Below are 12,565 nucleotides of genomic sequence, written 5' to 3' on the forward strand. Positions count from 1 at the left end.
CACGTTTGTTGCTTATATAAGTTGTGTGTTATTAATCCAAATTTCTCTTTCATGTAGTACTGTAAATAATCATCATTATAGCACTGTAGCAATTATTTTGAAAGAAGTGTAAAATTACTCAGGGGGTTAACTGAAGATAAACAGTAAAACACCTAGGATAAATAACAGTCAGAGAATAAGAAATAGAGACTGAAGGTCAGGGGATTATCTTTTAGATTAAATAATCAGAAAAGATAGCCAGTCAGAAAAAGTAAGTTTTCATTTAAACCATGATGTGGACTGAGGCTCTGAAAGCTTGTGTTTTCAAATAAATCTGTTGGACTATAACCTGGTGTTGTATGATTTCTGATATTTAAACCATGGCAGGTGAAGGCAGCTGAACGGTATGTGTGACCTGTCATATGTGGAAGTCATGGATCCTAACAGCATCCTAAATGGCCACATGTGTAGGAAGTGCTCCCAAATACAGAAACTTGAGCTTCCTTGTTTTAGAACTTGAGCAGTGGCTGAAGAACATGTGGTACATCCACAAGGCTGGGAATTATGTGGATAGCACACTGAGAGAGGTGGAAACTCTACAGATCAGGGGACTGGAGGAAAGATCACCACTAAGTAGTCAAAGAGAAACAGGCAGATTGTGCAGAAGTTATCTTGGATCCTGCTCACCAATTGGATTTCCATTTTGGAAGCTGATGATGATGTTGGCTCCTCTGGGGATTGCAGTCATAACCAAGCTTCTGGTGAGGATGCTGGTTCCTCAGTCAGGCTCCTGGCACCACAAGCTGTCTGACAATACAGGAGGGGAGGAAGAAGCAAGCAGGAGCAACAGTAATAGGGAATTCTTTAATTAGGGCAGCAGACAGGCTTTTATGTGGTTGCAGACTAGATTCCAGAATGATGTGCTGCCTCACTGATGCCTGGGTCTAGGATGTAACTGAGTGATTGCAGGGGAGAGTGACAAGACAGGTCATAATACATATTGGTACCAACAATATATGTAGAATGAGGGATGAGGTCTTAGCTCAAGAATTCAGATGGTGGCAGTACATTAAAATAAGAAAGAACTAGATCCCAAAGGTTGTAATCTCCGGATGATTCCTAGTGCCACGAGTTAACAAGTACAGGAATCAGAGAATAGCACAGATAAATGCATGGCTCAGAGTTGGTGCAGGATGGAAGGTTTTAGATTTCTAGATCATTGAGACTGTTTTTGTGAGAGTTGGGAACTGTACAAGTGGGATGGCCTGCTTACGAACCAGAATGGGACCAACATCCTTGCTGGAGGATTTGCTAGTGCTCTTGGGAGCCGTTTCAATTAACTTGGCAGGGGACACTGTATGTTACTTCAACAGTGACACAGCATGCCTTAGAAAACGAACCCAGGCAAAGGCAGCTCAGTAAAATTCGGCTGCCTACACCTTAACTCACACTAAGACCCATAGTCCTATCATCCCTGTGCTCCCATTAGCTTCTGGTTAAGCAGGGATTTGATTTTAAAATTCTCATGCTTGTTTTCATGGCCTAACCCCTCTCTATATCTGTAATCTCTTCTCGAACCACAACCCTTTGAGATATCTGTACTCCTCTAATTCTGGTCACTGGTGCATCTCGATTTAAATTGCTCAATCATTGGTGACCATGCCTTTAGTTTCCTAGGCTCCAAACTCTGAGTGGCCTGTCTACATTTCTTCATCTCTCCAACTTACCTTCCACTAATCTTAAGATACTTAATTTGCTTTTACTCACTTTACACTCACCTGGAGGTTGCTGGCCTCTGTATACTTCATATAGCTATCTTAGCACACAGTCGCTGACCTCAACCATATTTTATAAGTTACCAGCCTCTGTATTGGTCATTTTACCTTCTTAGTGCACTATGCTCAGTTACACACTGCCAGCTTCTGTGGCTTGCATTTCTTTTTAGTATAGAGGAAGAGGCAGGCAGTCTGTCATTGTGGGGAGCATTGAATAGTCAAGGGGGTGAACATCTCACTTAGCGGAACCATGCTTCATTAATGTCAGACCTGCAGCATTTAACTGCAATTTATACAACACTCAGCATGTGCTTAAACAAATGGCCATATCTGAAAGTCAAAGGGGAATAGTCCTTAGTAGACTCAAGAGGAACATATGGTCAGCCAAGGGATATTTAAACTTATCAGGGGGCTGTCCATGGAGCCCAAAGGAAAGAGGGCAGCTCAACTGTAAGGATGGTGTTCACTGTACTGGGTCAGTGAGGGAATGGTAGCAATTGGAGAGAGTAAGGTGGGACTTCATAGAGAATAGGAAGGGACTGGGGTGTCACAGTAATTCTGATTTCTACATGACGGAGGTGTAGGACCAAAAAGATCATGGGAGTTTCGAACGTCATGAACTCTGGAGGGAATTTGGGGATGTTAAAAAGGAAAGGGATTCAGTGGGAAAAGGGAGAGGCTGAAAGCAGGGGGCACAATATGAGCAAAACAAAAGGGAATGCGAAAAATGACCCTACAAGTCACTCTCACTGAACCAAAGTTGGAACCTTGCCATGACGGATTGGAAATCAACTGCACAAAATGATGGACACAGTATGGAAAGCAGGTGGAATAAGTTACCATTTCTTTCCACAGGTAAGAGTAAAACCTTTTGAATTTGAGGCCTTGTTAGGGGCAATTACAGTAATCATGCCTCCAGTGACTCAGTAATACCACTCATCTCTGCCTTTAATTTGTTCTTTGGCCTTGCCCACCTGGAAGGGAAAAACAGAAAGACCAAAAACCTGTCTTGTATATGAGGACATGGAGGTCAAGTACAACCAGTGCATTCATTTCCAAGTTTTTATGGATTTTTAAAAAAATGTTTTTTTTTGCATTTGGGTGAGAATGCATATTAAGAGTAATGACCTCAAGCAAAAGGGACTATTACATTGTGCACAATAACTGACTCCTTATCAGGTCAGCTCAGAAAATGTAATCAGAAACAAGCACTTAGAACGTGGCACTTTTGCTTTCTATTTCGCTTTCCCTTCCAGGTGGGCAAGGCCAAAGAACAAATTCAAGGCAGAGATGAGTGGTATTACTGAGACAATGGAGGCATGATTACTGTGCTGCACTGTTCTATGTTCTATGTTCTATTTCACAAACATATTCTAAGGCTAACACCAGATGTGGTGCAGTGGTAGCGTCCCTGTGTCTGAGCCAGAAGGCCTTTTCTCAAATCCCACCTTATAATATCTCTGAACAAGTTGATTAACAAAATATCCATAATGCTTTGCAGCTATCAGGTTTTCACACAGAAGTCAGTGCGTATAAGGACAGGATCAGTAACATTCAAGGATGCCATTTCAATGGGGTGACGGTTTAATGGCAGAATTCTTCTCCCCAAGTGTAGTTGAAAAATTGTGGCTACATACCTCATAGTTCCTTATGGATGCATGACATCACCCTGCTAGGGAAGCTTCCATACCACATTGTGAAAACTAAACATGAGGCTTTGTTGTGATGAATGTGAAAATTAAGGAGCAGCAAAATTTATAGACACTCTTCTAACTTTCATCTTCATCACGCAGGTTTGTTCTAAATATTTTGCTTTTTAAAATTGAATCAAAAGTGAATAATAATCAGTATGATTTATTTCCTGATTTCCTGTCTGTTTATTTCCATTTTTGAGCTGCTTGACAAAACTATCGTGACTGCATTTCTGCCTTGGTACCTGAAATAAAGTAATAACACTTTATTACTTTATTACCTGTAATAATAAAGGGTAAATCTACACCCCAGAGATCAAAAATAGCTGTATTTAATCTCAAACAAATGATGCTGGTTCTTAACTGAATCCTACAGCAATTTCATTGTTAATGAGAGAAAGGCACACTCCAAACTTTTACTGAATGGTTGCTTGACTGACATATCTGTCCAAACTGCTAAGGCAAACAGGTGCTTTATCCGCTCCAATCCAATCCACACATCAAAGATGTGAGGTGGAATACATGCAGGAATTTATCTTTGAATAATTTTCGCAATTGCTCATAAATTATATTTTCCCATTATGCTACACTGTCCTATGTGCCATTACATTATTTACATCATTGAGCGTCAAGGGCTGTCACTGTCACCTCACCTCTGGAATTCAGCCCTTCTGTCCATGTTTGAACCAAGGCTGTAATGAGGTCAGGAGCTGAGTGGCGCTGGTGGAACCCAAACTGGGCATCACTGAGCAGGTTATTGCTGAGCAGGTGCTGCTTGATAGCAGCGCTGCTGACACCTTCCATCACTTTACTAATGAACGAGAGTAGACTGATGGGGCACTAATTGGCTGGGTTGGATTTGTTCTGCTTTTTGTGTACAGGACATACCTGAGCAATTTTTCACATTCTCGGGTAGATACCAGTGTTGTAACTGTACTGGAACAGCTTGGCTAGGGGAGTGGCAAGTTCTGGAGCACAAGTCTTACAATATCTATTCAAATAAACTGAACCCATGTTTGGTTCACAAGTCTTGGTGTGAGATTGATAAACTTGTGTTATTTAAAAATAGAACAATAACAGGATGGCAAGTTTGAGGACCACAGGAAGAGCTACAGACATGAGTTTGTGCAGTATAAAGGCTGCACATGTTTATTGGAACAGCTAGCTTGATGGTTCATGGGAACAGCATGTTGGTTTTGAATCAGGCTGTTGAAGTTGAAGGGTCATTGACACATTCTCCACTGCTATGCCAATGCAAGAGGAAAAAGCACACCAAGCAGTTTGTCAGTAAGCACTGTAATTTCTTGGAAGCTGCAATGTCTGAGATGGATAATGGAGCCGGTTATGTAGAGTCATAGAGTGGAGAAAAATAAAAGGTTACAATGTTGGCATACCAGTTAAAAAGATGGCAGAAAATATGAAGCAGCTGGAACCTGCAAGCAAAAGGCACAATTGCCAGTATTGACTGGATATTGAGAATGCAACCTGGCTCCATGGGAGCTGTCTGTGACGACCACCATGAAAGTATCTTGCATTCCTAAAATCTTTGCATGTCATGTGATAGAACACTGGGCTCAATTATGTAGGAAATTTAATTCCGGAGATGTGCTGAAAGGCTATCATAAAACACACCAATTCAAAAGCACCTGCAATATACTGGCAGCAAGAACCAGCTGTGATAGATATCTGTGAGCACATGCACAAGGTCAGTGGCTAGGCAGACAAGGGAGAAGATTCACAGTAAATATGAAGACTCATCTTCAAAGTGAACAGTGCAAGTGTGACAAAACCAAACTGTTCAAAACTTTTTCTACCAATGCAATATGGCCCAGATCTTCCTAAATAATCATTAAAAGGATAAATGTTGCGTTACAGACGCTCGGCACTGAAATACACCAAAAGTTTTACGAAAGCCTTGTAAAATTCATAAGAAAGAAACACCTATTTACTTTTTTAAATGATGATAAATTATACCTTCTTAGACACTGAATTATCACTTAAATCAGACTTACCTTTTAAAAGACACTGAATTATCACTGACACATCAGATTAAAAAAAAACTTCTCAACTCAGCGTTGTATCAAAAACATTCTTAAATTGTTTAATTTTTTAAATGGACCAGGCAGCACTATAGATCAAGAAAATGATCGTGAAGACCTTCAAAGGAATAAATATGCCAATTTCACTAAAAAGTTTAAGATAATTGATATTTCTATATTTTCTTACATTCAGTAGTTACAGACCATCTTAACAACACTTTAGTATTATAAAACAATTTACCTCCAGAAGCTCTCCAAACAATCTGCTGCTCTCCTCACACTTTTTAGACTCACAATGAAAACATCTAAACATATACCACTATTCACCCCATCATTTCAGAGCCCTTTAAATTTTCCCAGCCAATCACGCAGTGTCAAATCCCCATTCAGAACTTAAAATCATGGGTGGCACGATAGTTAGCACTGCTGCCTCACAGTGCCTTGGGTTGGTTCCAGCCTTGGGTGACTGTCTATGTGGAGTTTGCATGTTGTTCCCCATGTCTGCATGGGTTTCCTCTGGGTGCTCTGATTTTCTCCCATAGTCCAATGATGTGCAGTTTAGGTGGATTGGCCATGCTAAACTACCCTATAATATACAAGGATGTGCAGGCTAGGTGGGTTAACTTGTTAAATACGGGGATAAGGTGGGGTCTGGCTGGGATGCTCTTTGAAGGGTTGTGCAAACTCAATGGGCCAAATGACCTCTGCACTGTAGAAATTCTAAATCCAATGTTTTTCTTCCTCTCCTCATTTTCATGAGTTCCGACATCCATTCGATTCTAGTTCATGTTTCCAACCTCTACAGCTCCAGTTTCGACGCTCATTTAGGAAACTCCTAGATCTTTTAAGATGCATCTCCTGCCACAATAATTGACATTTTGGATCATAGTGTGTGAGTACATCAGTGGAAATAAGCACCTATTGATCTTATGGAATACCTTTTCTTAGTTTATGCCCCAATACCAATGTTGTCTGCTTTTAACTTTTGGACTCAATGATCATTGATAAATTTAGCAGGTACGTTCCTACTTCATTTACCATATCAACATTTTTGGGTTGTGTCAGTTCTTGAGTTGTTGTAAAGGTGTGAATTGTTAAACCTTGTTGCTGAATAATGTGCTTCAATATATTGCAGTGTTTTTGCTAAATTCTCATTTCTCATTCAAAGTACCCTGGCATGTGTTGGCACCTTTAGAATGTAATGCACAATTGATTGTGTTCTTCCTTTAGTAGCACCATAGATGAGCACATTATCCTTGTGGCAAATCATTACTCTGCCTTTGCAGATAATGAACCTAGTGCATTTGAAACTATCTGAAGCTGAGGAAATACCACGTGGGTGTCAATTAAAGAAATATTGACCAAAGGACGTGACGAATGAATTCAATGATTTTGATGCTTGGTCAAGTCTGCCAGAAACAGTCCTAACATTGATATTTTTGAAACAAAAACACACTGATGATTTCAGCAGACGGTTAGTAATGGAAACAATTGGATAGGTCTTGTTTTGCAATGCACTGTCGAGCTTTGTTCCATGCAAAATCTGATCTCATCAAGTGGTTTAGGAACTGTCACTGGTCCTAAGCATCATTTTGTCAGTCCTTTAACAGTGGAATTACTCCTGGGTTTAATATATTATTAAGTTCTGTCCTGTCTGTTAAAGGATGTAGTACACTTCTAAGAGTTAAAAAGCTAATACATTTGGTATTTGGGAACAACATGGTGTGAATATGCATTGATCAGCTTTCCTAGCCCTTTGCAAACTTTCGGGAATTTGTTCCTAAACACTACGTCACTGTGGTCTTGTATGACTTCGTGGAGTTCCAATAAAAGACTGAATTTTGAACATCTTTCTCTGCTGAGCAAAGACATTTGTAGGTACTGTAACGTATATAGTTCCAGCAATGGTGTTATCTTTGTAGCAAATAATCATGGTAATCTGTGCTTTCAATTGGAGGTCTGTCATTATTGGTCCTTGTAGTTTAATTTTGTTTGGCTAGATTTCAACTCTGTTAAGCCATTTGTAATTGTTTGATAAAACTCAGTGTTGTTCCTGACTTCAACTTAAATTTTCGGTTGTAGCCTTTTGTCTCTATTTCTGACCAAAACCTCTTGTCAGGATATTTAATTTTTGCTAGAAAGTCATTTGATTGATTTATTTCCTGTTTCATGGACTTTTACATTATTAAAAGCTCTCACTTACTTCTGCATTGGAAGTATTTTTTTAAAATCATGAGTTGTTGGCATTGCTAGCTTTGTCAGCATTTGTTACCTATCCCTAGTTGTCCTTGAGAAAGTGGTAGTGAGCTGCCTTCTTGAACTGTTGCAAACCATTTGCTATCAGTGTCTCCACAATGTAGTTAGGGCGAGACTAGAGGATTTTGACTCAGCAACACAGAAGGAATTTTTCCAAGTCAGGATGGTGGAGAACTTTTGATAGTGGCATTCCCATGTATCAGCCGCCTTTGACCTTCTAAAGAGTAGTAGCTGTGGGTGTGAAAGCTACTTACTAAAGAGCCTTTTCTACAATGCATCTTGTAGATGGTATGCACTTCTGCTACTGGGTGTTGGGTGGACCACAAGACCATAAGATAAGGGAGCAGAATTAGGTCATTCGACCTTTCGAGTCTACTCACCATTTGATCATGGCTGATATGTTTCTCAGCCCCATTGTCCTGCCTTCTCCCCATGACCCTTTATCTCCTTACTAATCAAGAACCTATCTATCTCTGTCTTAAAGGCACTCAATGACTTGGCCTCCACAGCCTTCTGCACCAACAGTTCCACATATTCACTATCTTCTGACTGAAGAAATTCCTCATTATCACGGTTGTAAAGGGTTGTCCCTTCACTCTGAGGCTGTGGCCTTGGGTCCTGGTCTCTCCTACTAGTGGAAACATCTTCTACATGTTCATTCTATCCAGGCCTCTCAGTATTCTGTAAGTTTCAATGGAGGAAATGAATTTTTATGATTGTTATGCCAATCAAATGGGCTGACTTGCCCTTGATGATATCAAAATTCTTGAGTGTTGTTAGAGATTCATTCATGGAAGTACTCCATTACATTACTGACTTGTGACTTGTAGATGGCTTTGGGGAGTCAGGAGTTGAGTTACTTGCTACAGAATTTCTAGCTTCTGACCTGTGCTTGTGGTCATAATATTTATACCGTGGGTCCAGTTCAGTTTTTGGTCAATGGTAATCCCCAGATGCTGACAGTAGGAGATTCCATTCCATTTCAGTGGAAGATAATACCCTTAAATGTCAAAGGGTGATGGTTAGATTCTCTCTTCTTGGAGACAGTCATTGCCTGTCACTTGTGTGGTGCAAATGTTACTTGTGACTTGTCAGCCCAAATCTGGATATTGTACAGCTCTCTCGCTCTCTCTCACACACACACACACGCACACGCACACACACACACACTCACTCACACACACACATACACGCACACAAACACACACACACACATACATGCATATGCACGCACACACTCACATACACACACATACACACACACACGTGCACACATACACACGCACGCACACACACATACACGCACACGCACGCACGCACGCACACACACTTACATGCACATGCACGCGCACACTCACACACACACACACACACACAGATATATGCACACACACACACATACACACGCACACACACACACATACAAACACTTGCACACACACATACACGCACACGCATGCACGCACACACACATACATGCACATGCACGCGCACACTCACACACACACACAGATACATGCACACACACACATGCACACACACATATAAATCTATGGGGTGAATTTGCATTTGGAGATTTGTAATTGCAGATATGTTCTATTTTGTTCAAAAGGCAGAAGATGGTCAATGTGGCATTTTGTAAATTCCTACTTTGGAAATAAAACCAGTCTGACTCCAAGTTGATACATTGCCAGATTCTAAATAAGGTCTCACACCTAAAATGCGTTATCTGACCTGAGACATCACCTTTGGTTATCTCGGGGCAGTGACTTGAAAGAAATTCTGGGATTTGCATATTAATCCTTTCTAACTGATTAAAGATTTAACAGCCATCTAAGGTTTGTTCAATACGTTCACATCAGTTCTATGACTTCTTGATCTTTTGCCTATAAATTCTGCGTCTGATGCACCTCTCTCACTAACACCTGAAGAAGGAGGGAGACTCCGCAAACTTGTGTTTTCAAACAAACCTGTTGGACTATTACCTGGTGTCATATGATTTTGTCCACCCCCAGTCCAACACTGGCGCCTCCACATCATGGCTACCATTGAACCACAAGCTGCCGGCTCAAAATGGAGAGGTTCACCAAGGAGATCGTGCATATCGACATAGACATCACATTTCAAATGCAAGAAAGCAGAGAAGATCCCAAAACAACTACAGATCACAAACCCACTCAAATCGACCTACGACACAGATTATGCTGAGGGACTTGGCCGTCGCACCTTTCACAAACTACTCAATCATCTCACACACCAACTCTACAGCAAGAGCTGTAACCTTGAAATCGAGATGGAGTCAGTACTCTCCGCTTGTGCTCAAGATACAGCAGTACAGTTATGAACCACTGCCAAATAGACGAGGCAACAGAACTACACCTCCGACATGCTCATCAAGAAAAAGAAACTGGGGAAAGTTGGCATCTCCACCAGTAGTAGCCAAGCCTCCCTGGTACCACAGTTGAAAATGGCACCACCACGGGGAAATCCATTGTCAACTTTTCTGATCACACCCTTCAACCGAATGAGATCGAAGTTCTCAGCTGAGGGCTCAATTTCTGCCCCACCACCAAAATGGACCCCATTGGTCTCGTGGCAGATGCACAGGAATTCATCAGATGAATGAGACTCCAGGAATTCTCCCAAGATGTCAGCAGCAAGCCCAATGAGACAACCAACGACTGGAACAGTCAATAGAGAGATCCGTGGTGGAGCGGCTAAAGAAGGAGCCAAATTGGACCCCTCTGGAGGGTCATTGCCCTGGGCTTGACATGTATGCTCAAGCCGTGAGGGAATGTGTGAACACCAAACTCATCATCCGCACTCACAAGGCAGGGTAAAACATCACCCAAGCACAATGCAATGCCATCTGTGCTCTCAAAACCAATCACAACATTGTCATTGAACCAGCAGACAAAGGAGGAGCCATTGTCATACAGAGTAGAACGGACTACTGCAAGGAGTTATACAGACGACCAAACAACCAGGAACACTACAGACAACTACCTGTCAGTCTAACCAAAGAACACACCCGTGAACTCAACAGACCGATCAAGACTTTTGATCCAGTCCTTCAGAGGACCCGACGCACTCTCATCCCACATACTTCCCATGTAGGGGACTTCTACTGCCTTCTGAAGATATACAAAGCCAATACATCTGGATATCCCATTGTATCAGGCAATGGGACCCTGTGTGAGAACCTCTCTGGCTATGTCGAGGGCATCTTGAAACCCATTGTACAGGGCATTCCCAGCTTCTGTCCCTACATTACAAATTTCTTGTAGAAACTCACGGACTGGTTGAACCAGGAACATTGCTCATCACAATGGACATTTCAGCACTCTACACCAGCATCCGCCACAACGAATACATCACTGCAACAGCCTCAGTACTCAATACCAACAACTGCCAATTTCCAGACACCATTCTACAACTCATCTGCTTCATCCTTGTACACAACTTCTTCACCTTCAACAACCAGCTCTTCATCCAGACACACAGAACAGCTATGGGAACCAGATTTGCACCCCAATATGCCAATGTTTTCATGCACTGATTCGAACAAGACTTCTTTGCTGCATAGGACCTCTGACCAACGCTATACACCAGATGCATTGACAATATTTTCTTCCTTTGGACTCATGGTGAGGATTCACTGAAACAACTACATTGTGCTGTCAATAAGCTTCATTCCACCATCAGGCTTTCCATGGTCTACTCTTTAGAATCAGTCTCATTCTTGGATACACGCATCTCCATCAAGGATGGACATCTCAATACCTCACTCTATCACAAGCCCACAGATAAACTCACGATGCCACACTTCTCCTGCTTCCACATAAACATATTAAAGAAGGCATCCTGTATGGACAAGACCTATGCATACACAGGATCTGTTCACTTGAAGGTGCTGAAGGATGCCCTCATAAGAAGGGATACCATGCTCAACTTGTCGATTGTCAGTTCCAACGGGCCACAGCGATAAACCGTAATGACCTGCTCAGAACACCCGACACTGGATACGACCGATAGGGCACCTTTCGTTGTCCAGTACTTCCCAGGAGTGGAGAAGCTACACCATGTTCTTCGCAGCCTTCAACACATTATCGATGATGATGAGCACCTTGCCACGATCTTCCCCACACTTCCATTCTTGCCTTCAAACAACCGCCAAACCTTAAACAGACCATTGTTTACAGCTTTTCTCACTACCCAGCCCTCAGGACAACATTGACAACATCAACCACACGACTATATAATCCTGTCATGGCAACCTCTGCAAGACATGTCATATCATTGACATGGACACTACTATCACACATGGGAACACCACCCAACACGTGCACGGCAAATACTCATACAACTCGGCCAACATTGTCTATCTCATAGGCTGCAGGCAAGGATGCCCCGTGGCATGGTACATTGGCGAAACCATTGCAGATGCTATAACAACGGATGAATGGACACCGTGCAACAATCACCAGACAGGGATGTTCCCTCCCAGTCGGGGAACACTTCAGTGTTCGAGGGCATTTGGTCTCAGATATTTGGGTAAACGTTCTCCAAGGCGGACTTCGAGATACACAACAATGCAGAGTTGCCGAGCAGAGGCTGATAGCCAAGTTATCAGAGGCTGATAACTTGGTCTCAACTGGGATCTTGGGTTCATGTCACACTACAGGTGACCACCCCCCCCCCCCCCACTCCCACCGACACACACACACACACACACACACACACACACACACACACACACACACACACACACACACACACACACACACACACACACACACACACACACACACACACACACACAGTC

The 12,565-nt window shown here is 42.1% G+C and overlaps 1 protein-coding gene across 1 annotated transcript in view; it reads right to left on the minus strand.

Moving 5' to 3' along the window:
* Positions 1-2,661: 2,661 nt before the first annotated feature.
* Positions 2,662-12,565, minus strand: part of LOC109922049 (solute carrier family 22 member 5-like) — a 186,001-nt gene continuing 176,097 nt past the window's right edge. The window contains exon 10 of the mRNA XM_048603984.1: positions 2,662-2,728. Coding sequence (XP_048459941.1) covers positions 2,662-2,728 — 67 coding nt within the window. The remainder of the gene's footprint in view (positions 2,729-12,565) is intronic.

The sequence above is a fragment of the Rhincodon typus genome, chromosome 12, assembly GCF_021869965.1.
Source record: "Rhincodon typus isolate 14 chromosome 12, sRhiTyp1.1, whole genome shotgun sequence".
Lineage (NCBI taxonomy): Eukaryota > Metazoa > Chordata > Chondrichthyes > Orectolobiformes > Rhincodontidae > Rhincodon > Rhincodon typus.